We start from the raw sequence: 20,006 nt of genomic DNA, 5'->3' as shown, positions 1-20,006 counted from the left end.
ATCAGACAGCAGGAGCAAGCTGCTATAGCCAAGGGACAATCTGAAGAAAGCACAGGAGCTGCACATGAGAGACAGTTTTAAGACGGTCATTGAAACCAGACTCTTGCTCCGGAGAAGCTAAGAGAGGACAAATGCCCGAAGAGCAACTAAAAGTGACATTTTTGAAGAACTGCAGTCTAGAGAGGAACATCCTGGGAGAAAGCCATTTTGAAACCAGAAATCTGGAGCAGATGCCAGCCACATGCCTTCCCAGCTAACAGAGGTTTTCCAGACACCATTGGCCATCCTCCACTGAAGGTACCCGATTGCTGATGTGTTACCTTGGACACTTTACGGCCTTTAGACTGTAACTGTGTCACCAAATAAACCCCCTTTTTATAAAAGCCAATCCATCTCTGGTGATTTACATTCCAGCAGCATTAGCAAACAAGAACAATGGAAACAAAATAAAACTAAGTACTGACTACTCAGTGGGCACCATGGAAGAAAGGTGGCAGTGGTATGACATATTTAAGATTCTGAAAGAGAAAAATTGCCAGCCTAGTATTCTGCATCCAGCAAACCTCTCCTTCAAAATTGAGGAAGAGTTAAAAATTTTCAGACACAAATGCTGAGAGAATTTGTATAAAAAGAAACCTGGAGGCGGGGCAAGATGGCAGACTGGTGACCTGTAAGTTTTAGTTACTCCTCCAGGAAAGTAGGTAGAAAGCCAGGAACTGCGTGGACTAGACACCACAGAGCAATCTGTCTTTGGGCATACTTCATACAACACTCATGAAAATGTCGAACTGCTGAGATCAGCGAAATCTGTAAGTTTTTGCGGCCAGGGAACCCGTGCCCCTCCCTGCCAGGCTCAGTCCGTGGAAGGAGGGGCTATCAGCTCCGGGAAGGAGAAGGGAGAACTGCAGTGGCAGCCCTTATCGGAAACTCATTCTACTCATCCATACTCCAACCATAGATAGACTGAGACCAGACACCAGAGAATCTGAGAGCAGCCAGCCCAGCAGAGAGGAGACAGGCATAGAAAAAAAAAAACAACATGAAAAACTCCAAAATAAAAGCAGAGGATTCTTGGAGTTCTGGTGAACACAGAAAGGGGAAGGGCGGAGCTCAGGCCTTGAGGCGCATATGCAAATCCCGAAGAAAAGCTGATCTCTCTGCCCTGTGGACCTTTCCTTAATGGCCCTGGTTGCTTTGTCTATTAGCATTTCAATAACCCATTAGATCTCTGAGGAGGGCCCCTATTTTTTTTTTTTTCTTTTAATTTTTTTTAATCCTTTTTTCTTTTTCTAAAACAATTACTCTAAGAAGCCCAATACAGAAAGCTTCAAAGAATTGCAATTTGGGCACGTCAAGTCAAGAGCAGAACTAAGAGAGCTCTGAGACAAAAGGCAATAATCCAGTGGCTGAGAAAATTCACTAAACACCACAACTTCCCAAGAAAAGGGGGGTGTCCGCTCACAGCCACCATCCTGGTGGACAGGAAACACTCCTGCCCATTGCCAGCCCCATAGCCCAGAGCTGCCCCAGACAACCCAGTGTGATGGAAGTGCTTCAAATAACAGGCACACACCACAAAACTGGGCGTGGACATTAGCCTTCCCTGCAACCTCAGCTGATTGTCCCAGAGTTGGGAAGGTGGAGCAGTGTGAATTAACAAAGCCCCATTCAGCCATCATTTCAGCAGACTGGGAGCCTCCCTACACAGCCCAGCAGCCCAGAACTGCCCTGGGGGGACGGCACTCACCTGTGACATAGCACAGTCATCCCTCAACAGAGGAACCGGGGTGCACAGCCTGGAAGAAGGGCCCACTTGCAAGTCTCAGGAGCCATATGCCAATACCAAGGACTTGTGGGTCAGTGGCAGAGACAAACTGTGGCAGGACTGAACTGAAGGATCAGACTATTGCAGCAGCTTTAAAACTCTAGGATCACCAGGGAGATTTGATTGTTAGGGCCACCCCCCCCTCCCCAACTGCCCAGAAACACGCCCCACATACAGGGCAGGCAACACCAACTACACACGCAAGCTTGGTACACCAATTGGGCCCCACAAGACTCACTCCTCCACTCACCAAAAAGGCTAAGCAGGGGAGAACTGGCTTGTGGAGAACAGGTGGCTTGTGGACGCCGCCTGCTGGTTAGTTAGAGAAAGTGTACTCCACGAAGCTGTAGATCTGATAAATTAGAGATAAGGACTTCAATAGGTCTACAAACCCTAAAAGAACCCTATCAAGTTCAGCAAATGCCACGAGGCCAAAAACAACAGAAAATTATAAAGCATATGAAAAAACCAGACGATATGGATAACCCAAGCCCAAGCACCCAAATCAAAAGACCAGAAGAGACACAGCACCTAGAGCAGCTACTCAAACAACTAAAGATGAACAATGAGACCATAGTACGGGAGACAAAGGAAATCAAGAAGACTCTAGAAGAGCATAAAGAAGACATTGCAAGACTAAATAAAAAAATGGATGATCTTATGGAAATTAAAGAAACTGTTGACCAAATTAAAAAGATTCTGGACACTCATAGTACAAGACTAGAGGAAGTTGAACAACTAATCAGTGACCTCGAAGATGACAGAATGGAAAATGAAAGCATAAAAGAAAGAATGGGGAAAAAAATTGAAAAAATCTAAATGGACCTCAGGGATATGATAGATAATATGAAACGTCCAAATATAAGACGCATTGGTGTCCCAGAAGGGGAAGAAAACGGGTAAAGGTCTAGGAAGAGTATTCAAAGAAATTGTTGGGGAAAACTTCCCAAATCTTCTAAACAACATAAATACACAAATCATAAATGCTCAGCGAACTCCAAATAGAATAAATCCAAATAAACCCACTCCGAGACATATACTGATCACACTGTCAAACACAGAAGAGAAGGAGCAAGTTCTGAAAGCAGCAAGAGAAAAGCAATTCACCACATACAAAGGAAACAGCATAAGACTAAGTAGTGACTACTCAGCAGCCACCATGGAGGTGAAAAGGCAGTGGCACGATATATTTAAAATTCTGAGTGAGAAAAATTTCCAGCCAAGAATACTTTATCCAGCAAAGCTCTCCTTCAAATTTGAGGGAGAGCTTAAATTTTTCACAGACAAAGAAATGCTGAGGGAATTTGCTAACAAGAGACCTGCCCTACTGGAGATACTAAAGGGAGCCCTACAGACAGAGAAACAAAGACAGGACAGAGAGACTTGGAGACAGGTTCAGTACTAAAGAGATTCGGTATGGGTACAATAAAGGATATTAATAGAGAGAGGGAAAAATGTGGCAAACATAAACCAAAGGATAAGATGGCCGATTCAAGAAATGCCTTCACGGTTATAACGTTGAATGTAAATGGATTAAACTCCCCAAGTAAAAGATATAGATTCGCAGAATGGATCAAAAAAAATGAACCATCAATATGTTGCATACAAGAGACTCATCTTAGACACGGGGACACACAGAAACTGAAAATGAAAGGATGGAAAAAAATATTTCATGCAAGCTACAGCCAAAAGAAAGCAGGTGTAGCAATATTAATCTCAGATAAAATAGACTTCAAATGCAGGGATGTTTTGAGAGAAAAAAGAAGGCCACTACATACTAATAAAAGGGGCAATTCAGCAAGAAGAAATAACAATCGTAAATGTCTATGCACCCAATCAAGGTGCCACAAAATACATGAGAGAAACACTGGCAAAACTAAAGGAAGCAATTGATGTTTCCACAATAATTGTGGGAGACTTCAACACATCACTCTCTCCTATAGATAGATCAACCAGACAGAAGACCAATAAGGAAATTGAAAACCTAAACAATCTGATAAATGAATTAGATTTAACAGACATATACAGGACATTACATCCCAAATCACCAGGATACACATACTTTTCTAGTGTTCATGGAACTTTCTCCAGAATAGATCATATGCTGGGACATAAAACAAGCCTCAATAAATTTAAAAAGATTGAAATTATTCAAAGCACATTCTCTGACCACAATGGAATACAATTAGAAGTCAATAACCATCAGAGATTTAGAAAATTCACAAATACCTGGAGGTTAAACATCACACTCCTAAACAATCAGTGGGTTAAAGAAGAAATAGCAAGAGAAATTGCTAAATATATAGAGACGAATGAAAATGAGAACACAACATACCAAAACCTATGGGATGCAGCAAAAGCAGTGCTAAGGGGGAAATTTATAGCACTAAACGCATATATTAAAAAGGAATAAAGAGCCAAAATCAAAGAACTAATGGATCAACTGAAGAAGCTAGAAAATGAACAGCAAACCAATCATAAACCAAGCAGAAGAAAAGAAATAACAAGGATTAAAGCAGAAATAAATGACATAGAGAACAAAAAAACAATAGAGAGTCTTGCAATATCTTCTTTATGCTCTTCTAGGGTCTTCTTGATTTCCTTTATCTCCCGTACTATGGTCTCATTGTTCATCTTTAGTTCTTTGAGTAGCTGCTCTAGGTGCTGTGTCTCTTCTGGTCTTTTGATTTGGGTGCTTGGGCTTGGGTTATCCATATCGTCTGGTTTTTTCATATGCTTTATAATTTTCTGTTGTTTTTGGCCTCGTGGCATTTGCTGAACTTGATAGGGTTCTTTTAGGATTTGTAGACCAATTGAAGTCCTTATCTCTAATTTATCAGATCTACAGCTTCGTGGAGTACACTTTCTCCAACCAACCAGCAGGTGGCGTCCACGAGCCACCCGCTCTCCACAAGCCAGTTCTCCCCTGCTTAGCCTTTTTGGTGAGTGGGGGAGTGAGTCTTGTGGGGTCCGATTGGTGTACCAAGCTTGCGTGTGTAGAAGGTGTTGCCTGCCCTGTATATGGGGCGTGTTTCTGGGCAGTCAGGGAGGGGGGGGTTGGCTCTAACAATCAAATCTCCCTGGTGATCCTAGAGTTTTAAAGCTGCTGCAATAGTCTAATCCTTCAGTTCAGTCCTGCCACAGTTTGTCTCTGCCACTGACCCACAAGTCCTTGGTATTGGCGTATGGCTCCTGAGACTTGCAAGTGGGCCCCTCTTCCAGGCCGTGCACCCCGGGTCCTCTGTTGAGGGATGACTGTGCTATGTCACAGGTGAGTGCCGTCCCCCCAGGGCAGTTCTGGGCTGCTGGGCTGTGTAGGGAGGCTCCCAGTCTGCTGAAATGATGGCTGAATGGGGCTTTGTTAATTCACACTGCTCTACCTTCCCAACTCTGGGACAATCAGCTGAGGTTGCAGGGAAGGCTAATGTCCACGCCCAGTTTTGTGGTGTGTGCCTGTTATTTGAAGCACTTCCGTCACACTGGGTTGTCTGGGGCAGGTCTGGGCTATGGGGTTGGCGACGGGCAGGAGTGTTTCCTGTCCACCAGGATGGTGGCGGTGAGCGGACACCCCCCTTTTCTTGGAAAGTTGCGGTGTTTAGTGAATTTTCTCAGCCACTGGATTATTGCGTTTTGTCTCAGAGCTCTCCTAGTTCTGCTGTTGACTTGACCTGCCAAACAGCAAGTCTTTGAAGCTTTCTGTATTGGGCTTCTTAGAGTAATTGTTTTAGAAAAAGAAAAAAGGATAAAAAAAAACGGGCCCTCCTCAGAGATCTAATGGGTTATTGAAATGCTAAGAGACAAAGCAACCAGGGCCATTAAGGAAAGGTCCACAGGGCAGAGAGATCAGCTTTTCTTCGGGATTTGCATATGCGCCTCAGGGCCCTTCCCCTTTCTATGTTCACCAGAACTCCAAAAATCCTCCGCTTTTATTTTGGAGTTTTCGTGTTGTTTTTTTTCTATCTTGCATATATAAAGAAATCCTACAACTCAATGACAATAGTACAGTCGGCCCAATTATAAAATGGGCAAAAGATATGAAAAGACAGTTCTCTGAAGAGGAAATACAAATGGCCAAGAAACACATGAAAAAATGTTCAGCTTCACTAGCTATTAGAGAGATGCAAATTAAGACCACAATGAGATACCATCTAACACCGGTTAGAATGGCTGCCATTAAACAAACAGGAAACTACAAATGCTGGAGGGGATGTGGAGAAATTGGGACTCTTATTCACTGTTGGTGGGACTGTATAATGGTTCAGCCACTTTGGAAGTCAGTCTGGCAGTTCCTTAGAAAACTAGATATAGAGTTACCATTCGACCCAGCAATTGCACTTCTCAGTATATACCCGGAAGATCGGAAAGCAGTGACACGAACAGATATCTGCACGCCAATGTTCATAGCAGCGTTATTCATAATCGCCAAAAGATGGAAACAACCCAAATGTCCTTCAACAGATCAGTGGATAAATACAATGTGGTATATACACACGATGGAATACTACGCGGCAGTAAGAAGGAACGATCTCGTGAAACATATGACAACATGGATGAACCTTGAAGACATAATGCTAAGCGAAATAAGCCAGGCACAAAAAGAGAAATATTATATGCTACCACTAATGTGAACTTTGAAAAATATAAAACAAATGGCTTACAATGTAGAATGTAGGGGAACTAGCAATAGAGAGCAATTAAGGAAGGGGGAACAATAATCCAAGAAGAACAGATAAGCTATTATAACGTTCTGGGGATGCCCAGGAATGACTATGGTCTGTTAATTTCTGATGGATATAGTAGGAGCAAGTTCACAGAAATGTTGCTATATTAGGTAACTTTCTTGGGGTAAAGTAGGAACATGTTGGAAGTTAAGCAGTTATCTTAGGTTAGTTGTCTTTTTCTTACTCCCTTGTTATGGTCTCTTTAAAATGTTCTTTTATTGTATGTTTGTTTTCTTTTTAACTTTTTTTTCATACAGTTGATTTAAAAAAGAAGGGAAAGTTAAAAAAAAAAAAAAAAACAAGGAAAAAAAAAAGATGCAGTGCCCCCTTGAGGAGCCTGTGGAGATTGCAGGGGTATTCACCTACCCCACCTCCATGGTTGCTAACATGACCACAGACATAGGGGACTGGTGGTTTGATGGGTTGAGCCCTGTACCATAAGTTATACCCTTGGGAAGACAGTTGGTGCAAAGGAGAGGCTACGCCTCCCTATATTTGTGCCTAAGAGTCTCCTCCTGAATGCCTCTTTGTTGCTCAGATGTGGCCCTCTCTCTCTGGCTAAGCCAACTTGAAAGGTGAAATCACTGCCCTCCCCCCTACGTGGGATCAGACACCCAGGGGAGTGAATCTCCCTGGCAACGTGGAATATGACTCCCGGGGAGGAATGCAGACCCGGCATCGTGGGACGGAGAACATCTTCTTGACCAAAAGGGGGATGTGAAAGGAAATGAAATAAGCTTCAGTGGCAGAGAGAATCCAAAAGGAGCTGAGAGGTCACTCTGGTGGGCACTCTTACGCACACTTTAGACAACCCTTTTTAGGTTCTAAAGAATTGGGGTAGCTGGTGGTGGATACCTGAAACTATCAAACTACAACCCAGAACCCATGAATCTCGAAGACAGTTGTATAAAAATGTAGCTTATGAGGGGTGTCAATGGGATTGGGAAAGCCATAAAGACCACACTCCACTTTGTCTACTTTATGGATGGATGAGTAGAAAAATAGGGGAAGGAAACAAACAGACAAAGGTACCCAGTGTTCTTTTTTACTTCAATTGCTCTTTTTCACTCTAATTATTATTCTTGTTATTCTTGTGTGTGTGCTAATGAAGGTGTCAGGGATTGATTTGGGTGATGAATGTACAACTATGTAATGGTACTGTGAACAATCGAAAGTACGATTTGTTTTGTATGACTGCGTGGTATGTGAATATATTTCAATAAAATGAAGATTAAAAAAAAAAAACAAAAAGACATAATGCTGAGCAAAATAAGCCAGGCACAAAAAGAGAGATATTGTACGTTACCACTAATGTGAATTCTGTGAAAAATGTACAATGTTTTATACTGTAGAATGTAGGGGACCTAGAGATACCAATTAGTGGAGGGGGAATGATAATCTAATAAGAACAGATAAACTATGGAGGGTAATCTCAATGTTATGGGAATGCTCAGGAATGATTATGGTTTGTAAACTTTCTTGGATATAGTAAGATCATGTTGGAAGCAATAGAGTTATTTTAGGTTTTTTTTTCCCTTATTCCTTTGTTTCCTTAGGGGTTGTTAATTTTCTTGGGGTATGGTAGGAACATGTTGGAAGCAATGTAGTTATTTTAGATTATTTGTTTTTCTTACTCCTCTGTTTGGACATGGTTTATTAATTTTCTTGGGGTATGGTAGGAACATATTGGAAGCAAAGTAATTATTTTAGGTTATTTGTTTTCCTTAATCCATTGCTTTGTTTGAAATGTTGTGGGGTTTTCTTGGTTGTTGTTTGCCTGTTTGTTTTTAATTTTTTGATAAACAAAGTTAAAAAATTGAAAAAAAATCAGTAGAAAAATGGGAGTAAAAACTAAATGACAAATAGGGTGGGATGGGGGGATGGTTTGGGTATTCTCTTTTCACTTTTATTTTTTATTCTTATTCTGATTCTTTCTGATGTAAGGAAAATGTTCAGAAATAGATTGTGGTGATGAACGCATAACTATATGATCATACTGTGAACAGTTGATTGTATACCATGGATGACTGTATGGTTTGTGAATATATTTCAATAAAACTGAATTTAAAAAAAAAAAAAAAAAATAGAGAGGATAAATATCACCAAAAGTTGGTTCTTTGAGAAGATCAACAAGACTGACAAGCCCCTAGCTAGACTGACAAAATCAAAAAGAGAGAAGACCCATATAAAAAAAATAATGAATGAAAAAGGTGACATAACTGCAGATCCTGAAGAAATTAAAAAAATTATAGGAGGATACTATGAACAACTGTATGGCAACAAACTGGATAATGTAGAGGAAATGGACAATTTCCTGGAAACATATGAACAACCTAGACTGACCAGAGAAGAAATAGAAGACCTCAACCAACCCATCACAAGCAAAGAGATCCAATCAGTCATCAAAAATCTTCCCACAATTAAATGTCCAGGGCCAGATGGCTTCACAGGGGAATTCTACCAAACTTTCCAGAAAGAACTGACACCAATCTTACTCAAACTCTTTCAAAACATTGAAGAAAATGGAACACTACCTAACTCATTTTATGAAGCTAACATCAATCTAATACCCAAACCAGGCAAAGATGCTACAAAAAAGGAAAACTACCGGCCAATCTCCCTAATGAATACACATGCAAAAATCCTCAACAAAATACTTCCAAATCGAATCCAAAGACACATTAAAAAAATCATACTCCATGACCAAGTGGGGTTTATTCCAGGCATGCAAGGATGGTTCAACATAAGAAAATCAATCAATGTATTACAACACATTAAAAACTCGAAAGGGAAAAATCATTGATCATCTCAATAGATGCTGAAAAAGCATTTGACAAAATCCAACATCCCTTTTTGATAAAAACACTTCAAAAGGTAGGAATTGAAGGAAACTTCCTCAACATGATAAAGAGCATATATGAAAAACCCACAGCCAGCATAGTACTCAATGGTGAGAGACTGAAAGCCTTCCCTCTAAGATCAGGAACAAGACAAGGATGCCCGCTGTCACCACTGTTATTCAACATTGTGCTGGAAGTGCTAGCCAGGGCAATCCGGCAAGACAAAGAAATAAAAGGCATCCAAATTAGAAAAGAAGAAGTAAAACTGTCATTGTTTGCAGATGATATGATCTTATATCTAGAAAACCCTGAGAAATCGACGATACAGCTACTAGAGCTAATAAACAAATTTAGCAAAGTAGCGGGATACAAGGTTAATGCACATAAGTCAGTAATGTTTCTATATGCTAGAAATGAACAAACTGAAGAGACACTCAAGAAAAAGATACCATTTTCAATAGCAACTAAAAAAATCAAGTACCTAGGAATAAACTTAACCAAAGATGTAAAAGACCTATACAAAGAAAACTACATAACTCTACTAAAAGAAATAGAAGGGGACCTTAAAAGATGGAAAAATATTCCATGTTCATGGATAGGAAGACTAAATGTCATTAAGATGTCAATTCTACCCAAACTCATCTACAGATTCAATGCAATCCCAATCAAAATTCCAACAACCTACTTTGCAGACTTGGAAAAGCTAGTTATCAAATTTATTTGGAAAGGGAAGATGCCTCGAATTGCTAAAGACACTCTAAAAAAGAAAAACGAAGTGGGAGGACTTACACTCCCTGACTTTGAAGCTTATTATAAAGCCACAGTTGCCAAAACAGCATGGTACTGGCACAAAGATAGACATATAGATCAATGGAATCGAATTGAGAATTCAGAGACAGACCCTCAGATCTATGGCCGACTGATCTTTGATAAGGCCCCCAAAGTCACCGAACTGAGCCATAATGGTCTTTTCAACAAATGGGGCTGGGAGAGTTGGATATCCATATCCAAAAGAATGAAAGAGGACCCCTACCTCACCCCCTACACAAAAATTAAATCAAAATGGACCAAAGATCTCAATATAAAAGAAAGTACCATAAAACTCCTAGAAGATAATGTAGAAAAACATCTTCAAGACCTTGTATTAGGTGGCCACTTCCTAGACTTTACACCCAAAGCACAAGCAACAAAAGAGAAAATAGATAAATGGGAACTCCTCAAGCTTAGAAGTTTCTGCAGCTCAAAGGAATTTCTCAAAAAGGTAAAGAGGCAGCCAACTCAATGGGAAAAAATTTTTGGAAACCATGTATCTGACAAAAGACTGATATCTTGCATATATAAAGAAATCTTACAACTCAATGACAATAGTACAGTCGGCCCAATTATAAAATGGGCAAAAGATATGAAAAGACAGTTCTCTGAAGAGGAAATACAAATGGCCAAGAAACACATGAAAAAATGTTCAGCTTCACTAGCTATTAGAGAGATGCAAATTAAGACCACAATGAGATACCATCTCACACCGATTAGAATGGCTGCCATTAATCAAACAGGAAACTACAAATGCTGGAGGGGATGTGGAGAAATTGGAACTCTTATTCATTGTTGGTGGGACTGTATAATGGTTCAGCCACTCTGGAAGTCAGTCTGGCAGTTCCTCAGAAAACTAGATATAGAGTTACCATTCGATCCAGTGATTGCACTTCTCGGTATATACCCGGAAGATCGGAAAGCAGTGACACGAACAGATATCTGCACGCCAATGTTCATAGCAGCATTATTCACAATTGCCAAAAGATGGAAACAACCCAAATGTCCTTCAACAGATGAGTGGATAAATAAAATGTGGTATATACACACGATGGAATACTACGCGGCAGTAAGAAGGAACGATCTCGTGAAACATATGACAACATGGATGAACCTTGAAGACATAATGCTGAGTGAAATAAGCCAGGCACAAAAAGAGAAATATTATATGCTACCACTAATGTGAACTTTGAAAAATGTAAAACAAATGGTTTATAATGTAGAATGTAGGGGAACTAGCAATAGAGAGCAATTAAGGAAGGGGGAATAATAATCCAAGAAGAACAGATAAGCTATTTAATGTTCTGGGGATGCCCAGGAATGACTATGGTCTGTTAATTTCTGATGGATATAGTAGGAGCAAGTTCACAGAAATGTTGCTATATTAGGTAACTTTCTTGGGGTAAAGTAGGAACATGTTGGAAGTTAAGCAGTTATCTTAGGTTAGTGGTCTTTTTCTTACTCCCTTGTTATGGTCTCTTTGAAATGTTCTTTTATTGTATGTTTGTTTTCTTTTTAACTTTTTTTTCATACAGTTGATTTAAAAAATAAGGGAAAGTTAAAAAAAAAAAAAAAGAAAAGAAAAACAAGGAAAAAAAAAAGATGTAGTGCCCCCTTGAGGAGCCTGTGGAGAATGCAGGGGTATTCGCCTACCCCAACTCCATGGTTGCTAACATGACCACAGAAATAGGGGATTGGTGGTTTGATGGGTTGAGCCCTCTACCACAGGTTTTACCCTTGGGAAGACGGTTGCTGCAAAGGAGAGGCTAGGCCTCCCTATGGTTGTGCCTAAGAGCCTCCTCCCGAATGCGTCTTTGTTGCTCAGATGTGGCCCTGTCTCTCTAGCTAAGCCAACTTGAAAGGTGAAATCACTGCCCTCCCCACTACGTGGGATCAGACACCCAGGGGAGTGAATCTCCCTGGCAACGTGGAATATGACTCCCGGGGAGGAATGTAGACCTGGCATCGTGGGACGGAGAACATCTTCTTGACCAAAAGGGGGATGTGAAAGGAAATGAAATAAGCTTCAGTGGCAGAGAGATTCCAAAAGGAGCCGAGAGGTCACTCTGGTGGGCACTCTTATGCACACTTTAGACAACCCTTTTTAGATTCTGAAGAATTGGGGTAGCTGGTGGTGGATACCTGAAACTATCAAGCTACAACCCAGAACCCATGAATCTCGAAGACAGTTGTATAAAAATGTAGCTTATGAGGGGTGACAATGGGATTGGGAAAGCCATAAGGACCACACTCCACTTTGTCTAGTTTATGGATGGATGAGTAGAAAAATAGGGGAAGGAAGCAAACAGACAAAGGTACCCAGTGTTCTTTTTTACTTCAATTGCTCTTTTTCACTCTAATTATTATTCTTGTTATTTTTGTGTGTGTGCTAATGAAGGTGTCAGGGATTGATCTGGGTGATGAATGTACAACTATGTAATGGTACTGTAAACAATCGAAAGTACGATTTGTTTTGTATGACTGCGTGGTATGTGAATATATCTCAATAAAATGAAGATTAAAAAAATAATTAAAAAAAAATAAAGTGTAAAAGCCACTGTTATATCAGAATGTCTAGGTTGGCTTCTGGAAATCCACATTTAACTTTTAAATATTTAGGTATAAAAAAAAAAAAAAAAAAAGAAAATACTGAGAATTCGATCACAAAGCTACTTGAGCTAATGAAAATATTCAACAGTGGCAGGATATAAGATTAATGCACATGAGTCAGTAATAACCTAACCGAAGAGGCAATCAAAGAAACATTCCATTCACAATAGCAACTGAAAAAATAAAATACCTTAGAAATAAACTAACCAAGGACATAAAAACCTCTACGCAGAAATTTACAATACAACACTAAAAGAAATTTAAAAAGGATCTAAATAGGTGGAGAAATATTCCATGCTCATGGATAGAAGACTAAATGTTGTTAAGATGTCAATTCCACCCAAACCGATCTACATATTCAACGCAATTCCAACAACCTACTTAGCAGACTTGGAAAACTTAGTCATCACATTTATTTGGAAGGGAAAAGGGCCTTGAATTGCCAAAAAAAGAACGAAGTGGGAGGACTTACACTTGCAGACTTTGAAGCCTACTATAAAGCTACAGTGGTCAAAATAACATGGTATTAACACAAAGACAGGCATATTGATCAATGGAATCTGAGACTTTGGAAAGACACCCCCAGATCTGTGGTTGACTGATTTTTGATAAGGCCCCCAAATACACAGAACTGGGGCAGTACAGTCTCTTCAACAGATGAGGCTGGGAGAACTGGTTTGGTTTGGTTTGGTTATCACCATCCAAAAGAACGAAAGAGGACCCCACCAAATACCCTTTACAAAAATTAACTCAAAGAGGATCAAAGACCTCAATATAAGAGACAGCTCAGTAAAACTCTTAGAAGAAAACAGGGCAACATCTTCAGGACCTAGTAATAGGAATAACAGACCTTACACCAAAAGCACAAGCAACAAAAGAAAAAATAGATAAATGGGAACTCCTCAAAATCAAAAGCTTCTGTGCCTCAAAAAACTTTGTCAAAAAGGTGAAGAGGCAGCCAACTCAATATATGGAAACTATATATCTGATAAGAGACTGATGTCCTGCATACATAAAGAACTCCAACTCAACAAAAGTACAAACAGTTCAATTATAAAATGGGCAAAAGATATGAAAAGATATAAAAAACACAAGAAAAAATGTTCATCTTCACTAGCTATTAGGGAAATGCAAATGAAAACCACAATGAGATACCATCTCATACCAATAAGAATTGCTGGCATTAAACAAATAAGAAACAATAAATGCTGGAGAGGATGTGGAAAAACTGGAACTCTTATTCATTGCTGGTGGGAATGTATAATGGTATAGCCACCGTGGAAGACAGTTTGGCAGTTTCTCAGAATAACTAGATATTGAATTACCCTACGATCTGGCAATTCTACTTCTCAATAGTGAGAACAGACATTTGTACACTGATGTTCACAGCAGCACTGTTCACAACTGCCAAGAGATGGAAACAATCCAAGTGTCCTTTTATTTGTGGATAAACAAAATTGTGGTATATACATATGATGGAATACTATGCAGCAGTAAGAAGCAACAAAGTCCTGAAACATGGATGGACCTTGAAGATACAATGTTGAGTGAAATAAGTCAGACACAAAACGAGAGATACTTTATGTTAACACTTCTATGAACTCCCTGAACCATGTAAAATCAATGTCTTATCATGTAGAATATTGGGGACCTAGTAATAGACAGAAGATAGTGAGGGGGAATGATAATCTAATATGTTCAGATATGTTAATGATGGTGAATTCAAAGTATGGTAATGGACAGGGATGACGATTATAAGTATCAGAGCTGTACTGAATGCGAATAGGATTGAAAGGGGTTGTTTAAAGGCATGTGTCCCACATATCAACACTACAAGTATAGATAGGTGCTTGGATGATATACTTCTAAGGTATGACACTAGTACAGAGTTGACAACAGAAGGGTACATGGGAAAAATCTACACATTGCATACTAGGGACTATAATTAATACCATACTAGTACTACACAAATAGTATAGAGACAAATAATTAAGGGCTGAAAAGAGCTATGAGGGGTCATGAGAATTGTTTAAAATGGCGAGTGATGAGGATAATACAACTAAGTGATGATAATGTGAGATATGGATGGATTATGGTGGACATAACATATGCTATGTGAACTAAGGAACCCCCTACTTTATAAGTCCAGACCTTGATCTTGAGGCTTTCTCTTGTAAAACTTATGGTTGTAAAAGGGAGGCTAAGCCCACCTATATTTATGCCTAAGAGTCACCTCCAGAGAACCTCTTTTGTGGACTTTCTCCCTCTAAGCCTGTCTGCAAATTAATTCATTACCCTCCCCCTACCCCAACATGGGACAGGACACCCAAGATGAGTCAAGTGACTCTCCCTGGCAATGTGGGACACGGATGAGCCTCATCCTGGCATCGAGAGGTTGAGAATGCTTTTTTGATCAAAAGGGGGGAAAGAAAGGCAATAAAATAAGGTTTCAGTGGTTAAGAGAATTCAAACAGTCAAGAGGCTGTCCTGGAGGTTATTCCTATGCAAGCTTCATCTAGATTTGCCAAATGACCACAGTATGATAACTTAGGGTTCACTGTTTTTGTAGTATATTCCCATGGATTTCTTTTAATTTTATTGTTACCATATATACAATCTATCATTTCCTTTTTTAATCATATTCAGATATGAGGATAATTCAACAGCTTATCAGCTAAATTTGTTTTCCTAACGTGTCATTGTAATGCCTCCTTATCAAAAGTCAAGTCAACAGTAGTCCCAAAAACCCTAAAGAATACCCAGATCCCTATCTGAGATTCTGTAAAAGTTTCACTCACTAAGTTTATTATTCAGAAACTTATCTCCTCCAGAGAACTCCTATGCCAGCTAAGTCCCAAAACCCAGAGGCAAGAGCCTCTTCAAGAACATCAACCAGATGGTCCCCTTTTTCATAGACTAGACACCCCTTTTCAACATGAACAAGTTAGGGTGGTCACTGCCTAGATACCCCTGAAGATTGGAAAAATGATAAAACTAGAGGAAGGGGTAGCTATAGACAAGATGGAATTTAACAAAGCATTATGAATACTGAAACCCTATATACTTTTCTTCTTAGTTGCAAGAGTATTAGAATAGCTAGAAGAAAAGAACTGAAATGGTGGAACTGTAACCCAAAGCATCCTTTAAAATTTGTTCTATAGCTACTTGTTAAATTGAAATTTGAAAGTTATCACCTTTTTTTGTATATATGTTATATTTCACAATAATGAAATAACTGAAACTATGGTACTGTAACTCAAAATATTTTTGGAAATTTCCTATATATCTACTTGTTAAATCATACTTTGAAAGATATTACCTTTTTGCATATGTTATAAGGAAATAACTGAGACTGTGGAACTGTAACCCTTAACATTCTTTGAAGTTTGTTCTCTAACTAGTTGTTAATTTGCATTTGATAAGTTATCACTATTATGCATATATGTTATATTCTACAATTTAAAAAATGATTTAAAAAATTAAAAAATTAAAAAAAAAATCAATTGGCAAAAACAGCAACAAAACCCAAACCTGAATGTACCTGTGTGAGCATACAACTTATTCATACATATAATTTCAGGTCCAGAACACTTAAAAGGGGAAGGAAGGGCTTTCATTTCTATAACTTACATATTTCTGCACTGTCTAAATTTCTTGTAATGGACATTTAATACTTTTACATATATATATATTTTTAAAAGCAATGAAGAAAGAAAACACTCAACATGGGCACTGCTTAAAAGAGTTAATAGTCATGTTAGTCAAGGTCAAGGAGGAACCCAGTATAACACTCAGAGTAATGTTTTTCTTATTTAGTACATAAAAGTCAATGAAGAAAGAGAAACACCCAAAGAGAACTTAAAGAGGACCCACTGAAGCTCAGAGAGGAGGCCACTGGGACCAGAAGCTGAAAGCAACAAAGCCCAGGAGCAAAGGACCAGCAGATGTCAGCCATGTGCCTTCCTATCTGAAAGAGGAACCATGCATGCCAGAGGCCTTTCTTTAGGGAAGGAGAAATTTTAGATGCAGGATCCACAACAAGGCAGCAAAACAAAGTTCTTAACCTGACCTGACATGTCAAGGAGCCTCTGGAGAGGCCCATGTGGTAAGGAACTGAGGCATCCAGCCAACAGCCATCAAGGAATGGGGCCTTCTGCCAATAGCCAAGTAAGAATGCATGGAAGCGGATTATATAGCCTTCATTATGGCTTAAGATGACTGCAGACCCCAGACCACAACTTGAAAGGAATCTCAAGAGACACCCTGGGCCAGATCCACCCAGCTAAGCCATTCCTGAATTTCTGGCCCACAGAAACTGTGAGATAATAAATTTTTTCTGTTTTAAGCTAAAAAAGAAAGGGGGAAAAAAAGTGAATGCAATCATTAGAGCTTTGAGTATTATTTAGTTTGCATGGGGACTTCTAAAAATAAAAATTCTCTAGAGAGGAAGTTTTTTAGTTTTCTGATACTCACCAACCAGTTTCACTCTCCCTGAAGACAAGAGCATTGGATCATCCTTTCTGACATTATTTATTGAGTCATCTACTAGCTCTTTAATATGATCAATTCCTATGACTTTTCCATTAGGACCAACCTGGAAGAGAGGATAATTCAACAGCTTATCAACTAAATTTGTTTTCCTAATGTGTCACTGTAATGATTCCTTATCAACAGTCAAATTCTGCAGTGATAAATCAAACCTAAGGCTCCAATTAGATTGGTAAGCACTCAGTTAATTATAATTTACTAAATATAATTTTCTCAACTATAACCTTCACTGAATAACTATATATGTATATATAAAATCAGAGAAGTTGTAGGCTTACGGAACAATCAAGAATAAAATACAGGATTCTTGTACACCTCCCCACCATGAACAATTGAATTGGTGTGGAAAATTTGTTACAAATCATGATAGCACAGTTTTATAACTGTACTAGTAATTAAAATCCACAGCTTACACTTAGGGTTCTCTGTTTGTATAGTGTATTCCCATGGATTTCTTTTAATTTTATTCTGTTACCATATATACAATCTATCATTTCCCCTTTTAATCATATTCAGATATATATTTCAGTGCTGTTAATTGTGTTCACAGTGTTGGCTACCATCACTACTATCCATTACCAAAACATTTCCATCATTCTGAATAGGAACGCTGTACATTTTAAGCCTTATCTTCCCATTCCCCAACCCTACCCTGTTCTCTGGTAGCCTATATTCTATATTTGATTCTGAGTTTGCTTATTTTAAGTGTTTAAGCCCTGCTGTTTTCCCCTGAACTTTCTGGCCTGCCTTGCAGTGTCTGACCAGGCAGAGCTGAAACTACAGGGTTCCTGTGCTCTCACTTCGCCAGCCAAAATCTGGTTCAGTGTTGGGTTGTGTTCCTCTCTGTATCTGCAGAGGAATCCCACAGCCACCAGTCTGCAGCCATCCACCAGACAAGGACTGGGCCGCATGCTGCTGTTTCCCTCAAGGGTGAGGGATGGGCACCAGGACCCATGGCTAGAATTACAGTCTTTGTCCACATTTTCTCAGACTCTTTGAGTCTCACTGACCTGGGGCTTCAATTGCTCTCCCCTGTCCCCCAGGTGCTCAAAGAGTCAATTCTGCCTGCTACTTGCTGCTTTTGAGACAGAAGTGGATATTGCCATTCTCTCCCTAATCCCTCATTTTGGAAACTCCTCCTTGGTGCTCTTTTGTATTCTAGTCCCCAGAAGCTTAACTCCTGCCATGGATCCCTGTGGGCTTGGATCTCTGTGTCTGGATATGGGTACGGATCTGTCTCACTGCTGTGAGAGATTTTATAGTCTGTCTCTCTGGAGAGAGGCGGGAGGGATCCTGGTCGCTGCCTCTGGGCACTTCCTGAGCTATGTGGGACCAAGTAAGGGGAACGGGAGGGGACTGGCCAGTCTGGGATGGAAGTTTCCCTCCTGATATTTTTCTCTTTTTTTTGATTCAAAGTTTGTGGGATCCATCTCCAGTCTTTACCTTCCTCCAGAGTTTGAACAATTGAGATTTGTCCATTTTCTATGCTGAATCTCTGAGGAAAGGTTTTCAGTAGCTGTCTTATGTCGCCATGTTGATGATGTCACTCCATTTTGAATTAGTATTTGCATAATGTGTGATATAGGGGTCCTCCTTCATTTTATTGGATGTGGATATCCAGTTCTCCCATCACCATTTGTTGAAGAGACTGCTCTTTCTTAGTTGAGTGGCCTTAGGACCCTTGTCAAAAATCAACTGACCACAGATCTGAGGGTTTATTTCCAAGCTCTCAATTCGATTTCATTGATCAATGTCTATCTTTATGCTAGTGCCATGCTGTTCTGACCATGGTAGCTTTGTAATATGCTTTAACGTCAGGAAATGTGGGTCTCCCAACTTCATTTTTCTTTTTGAAAATATTTTTGGCTATTGGGACCCCATATCCTTCCAAATAAATGTGATAATTGGCTTTTCCATTTCTCAAAGTAGGCTGTTAGAATTTTGATTGGGTTTGACTTGAACCCATAAATCAGTTTGGGTAGAATTGACATCTTAATGACATTTAGTCTTCCAGACCATGAACATTTATTTAGATCTTTTTTGCTTTCTTTTCAGCAATGTTTTGTAGCTTTCTGTGTATAAGTACTTCATGTCCTTGGTTAGATTTTATTCCTAGATATTTGATTATTATACTTCCTACTGTGAATGGAATTTTTTTCTTGAATTTCTTCTTCCAATTGTTCATTTCTTGTGTATAGAAACACCACTGATTTTTGGGTGTTGATCTTGCCACTTTGCTGAATTCATTTATTATCTCTAGGAGCTTTGTTGGGGATTTTTCAGGGTTTTCTGTATATAGGATCATATCATCTGCAAATAAGAAAGTTTTATTTCTTTCTTTCCAATTTGTACGCTTTTTATTTCTTTTTCTTGCCTAATTGCTCTGGCAAGAAGTTCCAGTACAACAATGAACAACAGTGGTAACAGTGGACATCCTTGTCTTGTTCCTGAATAATTTTATTTTAAGCAATTAAGAAGCTAGTATAAACTATAAAAACATTCAATACTAAAAAAAATATATTTCTTCAACTTCTAATTTTTAAATCCAGGGGCCTGAATTAAGACTTAGTTACCAATATTTAATGGTAGTTAATGCTATAATTTTTCACTTAAATTCTTGAAACCCACTTATCTGAATGTGTACTTCTTTAA

General features: G+C 39.3%; 1 protein-coding gene across 2 annotated transcripts in view; it reads right to left on the bottom strand.

Annotated features, from left to right (window-relative positions):
- Positions 1 to 20,006, bottom strand: part of PCMT1 (protein-L-isoaspartate (D-aspartate) O-methyltransferase) — a 102,516-nt gene that overhangs the window by 18,056 nt on the left and 64,454 nt on the right. For both annotated transcript variants that reach the window (XM_037819314.1, XM_037819307.1), the window contains exon 5: positions 17,280 to 17,400. In XM_037819314.1, coding sequence (XP_037675242.1) covers positions 17,280 to 17,400 — 121 coding nt within the window. The remainder of the gene's footprint in view (positions 1 to 17,279; positions 17,401 to 20,006) is intronic.

The sequence above is a fragment of the Choloepus didactylus genome, chromosome 2 (genome assembly GCF_015220235.1).
Source record: "Choloepus didactylus isolate mChoDid1 chromosome 2, mChoDid1.pri, whole genome shotgun sequence".
In the NCBI taxonomy this organism is placed as follows: Eukaryota; Metazoa; Chordata; class Mammalia; order Pilosa; family Megalonychidae; genus Choloepus; species Choloepus didactylus.
This window is presented reverse-complemented; position numbering and strand designations above follow the sequence as displayed.